Here is a 2435-nt window from a genome sequence, read left to right on the forward strand (position 1 = left end):
AAAAAAAAAAGCAACTTCATTTTTTACTCAATTATTCACTATTAGTTGAAAGGAAGTGTTTTCACTCAGGACTCATCTTTTGCATTTTAGATAGGCTACTTCTGAAGACCAACTATCTATCCAATAATACTTCCTTTTATTGCTTTTGATGACCCAAAAAGGAAACATTACTAGCACATGTGACTAATCACAGCCAAAATAAATTGGTGCCTGGTCTGTGGCAACAGCTTTCAACACCATATGTAATATCTTGACCTATGCACAGAAATAAATAAACTTCCACAAGACATACTGTGTCATATTGGCAAAAGAAAGTTACTTAACTTTAGCAAGCACACAATAAAAAAATTACTTCCATAAGCAAGAGCACCTGATGTATGCATTTTACTAATGGAAAAATATAGTAGAAAGAAAAATATCACAGAATAATTAAACATGCAAAAAAAAACCAACAACCAACAACAGATCTTTACAGAGTATTAAAAAGCTACTTTCAGTTATGTATATATAGCTTATGCACTTTGTACACTTTATTTTTTTCCATGAAAGGACACACAGAAAAAAAAAAAAAAGATACAGTATTAATTTATATTAGTGCAAGATCTCATGGTTTTATATTTCAGCCATATGAATGCCAGGTCCCAAGAAGCAACAGAAAAATACCATGTGAATTGAAAGAATTTGAAACAACTGATTGAATTATAGCATGATTCATTCTAACGCTGAAAAGAAGAAACTGATTTTAGGAGAGGGAATGTGTGCAAAAACCCTAATGTATCACAATACTTGATGTTAGTTCCCCTTTCCTCCTCCTCTTGGTAAAGCACCTTCAAGAAATGTGCTTTAAGTTTCCACTGTAGGTCATTTCTATTCAAAAGATTCTTGCAAAAACCTCAGTGTCAAATTACATCTAAAAAAATCTACTTTATTTTAAAAATAATCCTGTTACCTATTTCAGTCAGTAGTGTGAACAATTTGCTCTTTTCAGTAGCGATCTACTTAGAGACAGAAAACTGTTGCAGAAAACTGTCCAGTTCAATAGGCAGACACTCAACACATCATTGATAGCAAAACACTACCAGATCCTATTCACGCAGAAGTTTAAGAATGTACAACTGTGCAGAACAACAGGCAGATGAAAAGCTGCTAACATGAAAGAAAATTTCAATTGTTTGCACATACCTAGACCGCTCTGCTTTTGTTCCAGAATAGTTCTTGGTGTTCGTAAGTTACTATTGCTTTCTGATAGGACCTGAATATAAAAAAAACAAAACAACAGAAAAATAAGGGAAGGTAGAACAGCAGCATGAAATGTCCATTTAACTTGATACAGCAGCCTGTACAGTTTCATACAGACAAGTGTTAATAAGCTGTATGATAAGTGTTAGTAAAAATATGTAAAGGAAACATGAAAGATCATGCAATATCCCCTTCTGAAGGGAGTCCATTTCACATATGAGTTCCTTGCAATGGAGTGATGCAAAGCAAGCATTCAGAATGAGAAGGGACACAGACCAAGACAGATATGAGAACAGACGTTTGAGACATTTTATTTTATTTTACCAAATTCACTCTCCTAAACTGCGCCTGTATTGAAAAAAGGAGGGGAGGGAAGGAAAGACAGACAGGCTATTGAGGACACCATACAATCACTGATCCATGCACGGGCTCAATCAGTGTAATCTTCAGATGCTCACAGCCTTTACTGATATTAAACTTTTCCTATGCACATAGTTTTATAATCTTCCGCAGAAGGGAAATTACAAAAAATTTCAAAGAAAAAGCGTATGATTAACAGAACACCATCCAGTGTCATACAGGTAAACAATATCTTGAAATACAAAGAATCTTGGATTTTCACTGGTATTTTAAAAAAATTATCTTTTTTTTTTTCCAGCATCCTCCCCCACATAATTAGAAAAATCTTCAAAATATTGTACAAGACAATGGATGATGTACTGCGTTGGGAGTTTTAGATACCTCCAGATACAGAACGCAAGAATTATTAGTGCTAGAGTTTGTTCCCTGCAATAGTTAATATCAGGCCACTGAAAATATGATAAATGCAAAACAAGTTTTGAATAGCAGTATGAAGTACCAAATAAATTATTTTAAATGGTATTGGTTGCAATTATTAAAAAAAAAATTAAAAATTAAATTTCAATTTACCTACCACCAAATTAAGCAATGCCATTTTTAAAGTCTTAAAGGACAACTAAACCAAAGCAGAAATCTGTTTTATCAGGCAGTAGACTGTGTCTTTTCTACTGTGGTAACATTTGCAATTCCTAAAAAGAAACCAATTTTTCAGGAAAGTGTGTAACACATTCAGTGGAAAACATGCACTTGCTCTTTCCCCAAACATTCTCGGGAAGTAATTTAAAAGTGGAAGAATTGCTTCAAATGTAATCCATAACAAGGGATTAGATGTCCTT

The 2435-nt window shown here is 33.6% G+C and overlaps 1 protein-coding gene across 4 annotated transcripts in view; it reads right to left on the reverse strand.

The window, feature by feature from the left end:
• PPIP5K2 (diphosphoinositol pentakisphosphate kinase 2) overlaps nucleotides 1-2435 on the reverse strand; it is a 90280-nt gene that overhangs the window by 9768 nt on the left and 78077 nt on the right. For all 4 annotated transcript variants that reach the window (XM_019610575.2, XM_019610574.2, XM_031557341.1 and 1 more), the window contains exon 26: nucleotides 1183-1252. In XM_019610575.2, the coding sequence (XP_019466120.1) occupies nucleotides 1183-1252 (70 nt within the window). The remainder of the gene's footprint in view (nucleotides 1-1182; nucleotides 1253-2435) is intronic.

Source organism: Meleagris gallopavo, chromosome Z (assembly GCF_000146605.3).
Source record: "Meleagris gallopavo isolate NT-WF06-2002-E0010 breed Aviagen turkey brand Nicholas breeding stock chromosome Z, Turkey_5.1, whole genome shotgun sequence".
NCBI classification, from domain to species: domain Eukaryota; kingdom Metazoa; phylum Chordata; class Aves; order Galliformes; family Phasianidae; genus Meleagris; species Meleagris gallopavo.